Source organism: Morone saxatilis, unplaced genomic scaffold (assembly GCF_004916995.1).
Source record: "Morone saxatilis isolate NCDOM2014 unplaced genomic scaffold, NCSU_SB_2.0 Contig2, whole genome shotgun sequence".
In the NCBI taxonomy this organism is placed as follows: domain Eukaryota; kingdom Metazoa; phylum Chordata; class Actinopteri; family Moronidae; genus Morone; species Morone saxatilis.
The window spans coordinates 17,854,055-17,855,581 of NW_023339762.1; the positions used below are offsets into that span (position 1 = coordinate 17,854,055).

A 1,527-nucleotide genomic window follows, 5' to 3' on the forward strand; every position below is an offset into this window, starting at 1 on the left:
TGTGTTTTGTTTTCTCTTTTGCCGTTGTGTTTTCTCTTTTGCTGTTGTGTTTTCTGATTTGCTGTTGTCATTTGCACCTCAGGGCCACCGTACATTTGAGGTATCCCCGTTTATCTGGACACACTGTAATTGACTCTTTGCATATACTGGCTCTATTCGTGTCTCATTTATATTCTCCTATGCACCAACACACCAAGGCAAATTCCTTGTATGTGACAATAAACCTGATTGTGTCTCTCTTGTCACACTGCCCTGAACTCCATACCTTGCTGAGCCAGCTGTGTTCCCACCTCTGGCAGCCCACAGTAAACTACATCTCCCAGAGCCTCCTGCAAAAAGCAGAAACCAAGGTCAAAGGTTAGTGGCAGAAACACCTTTTACTTTAGTGTGTGTGTGTGTGTGTGTGTAATCGCACGGCCTGGAAGCTTACCTGCGCAAAGTTGCTGATCCCCACAGTCCCAATCCCTTCGTCGTCTACCCGAATCCATTCATGCTTGTCAGTGAACTTAAGCGCTGCAAGATAACACAACAGACTCATAACACAAAGAGCCTCCCACTAAAACAAGACATGCACCAGCGCCGCCATCTCTCGTGTCCTCTCCTCTGTCACCCTCTGGCTACTGGAAATGTCAGCTAACATGCTACAACCACACACATTCACAGGCCAATACCTGCTGTTAATCTGCTAGAGGAGGCTAGTGTTCTTCCAAAACGGGACTGAGGTGCCAGTCGCAACGGAGAAATTGGCGCCGAGCGGGTAAGCAAAGGCAAAACTGTGAGAAAGTTGGAAGACAGAGAGCGGAATAGCCCACAGGCGGCCATCTTTGTCGCTTACTGATGAGTGCGTGGGTCTCTTCTTCGTGGATATGAGAGGCGTCGTGAGCGCTTTACTGCCATCCTGTGATCAATAACAACAATGTACTGTGTTTGCTTTTATTTGGGTCTGACTGGTTTCCTTTTTATAGCTTTTTTCCCCTCGTATATTGGGATGTTTCCCTGTTCCTGAACAGCAATTTGACATTAAAATCCATTTAGCTGATATTCAATATGTGTGGCTTTTGTCTTTATTTTCTACTTGCATACTTATTTGGTCAAAACTATAATATATAACCAAATATTAAAAACTTCATCACAGTAGCTAAGAACTCTTAACAGCTCTGGATTGTGGTGCTTATTTTGAAATAATGCCTTCCTTTCTTGCTTGTTAACCATCTTACCATTCTGAGCTCATTTTTAATTATAGGATACTGTGGTATTATTATTTACCCAGAAACCACAAATTCTGTTTTATTTTTAGGAGTAGACTATAATCTGCTTTTTATTGGCTTCAATCCTGGAGCGACCCAGGACCCATATTATTAGTGCCACTGCGTAGTCCAATTTTCTTCATCAACATGAGCTTTTGGTATACAACTCTTCAAAGCTATACAGCAGCTGAATCCAGATAAATAATGTTGGCCTTTTTTGTTTTAGTATTTTTTGGGGGCTTTTATTGCCTTTATGGTAGTGACAGCTGAAGACAGACAG

General features: G+C 42.7%; 1 protein-coding gene across 1 annotated transcript in view; it reads right to left on the minus strand.

Annotated features, from left to right (window-relative positions):
• The window catches only part of LOC118330234 (glycine cleavage system H protein, mitochondrial-like), a gene marked incomplete in the record, with an annotated part of 3,034 nt that extends 2,129 nt beyond the window's left edge, over positions 1–905 (minus strand). The window contains 3 exon segments of the mRNA XM_035664708.1: positions 266–329; positions 431–513; positions 672–905. Coding sequence (XP_035520601.1) covers positions 266–329; positions 431–513; positions 672–822 — 298 coding nt within the window.
• Positions 906–1,527: the final 622 nt, after the last annotated feature.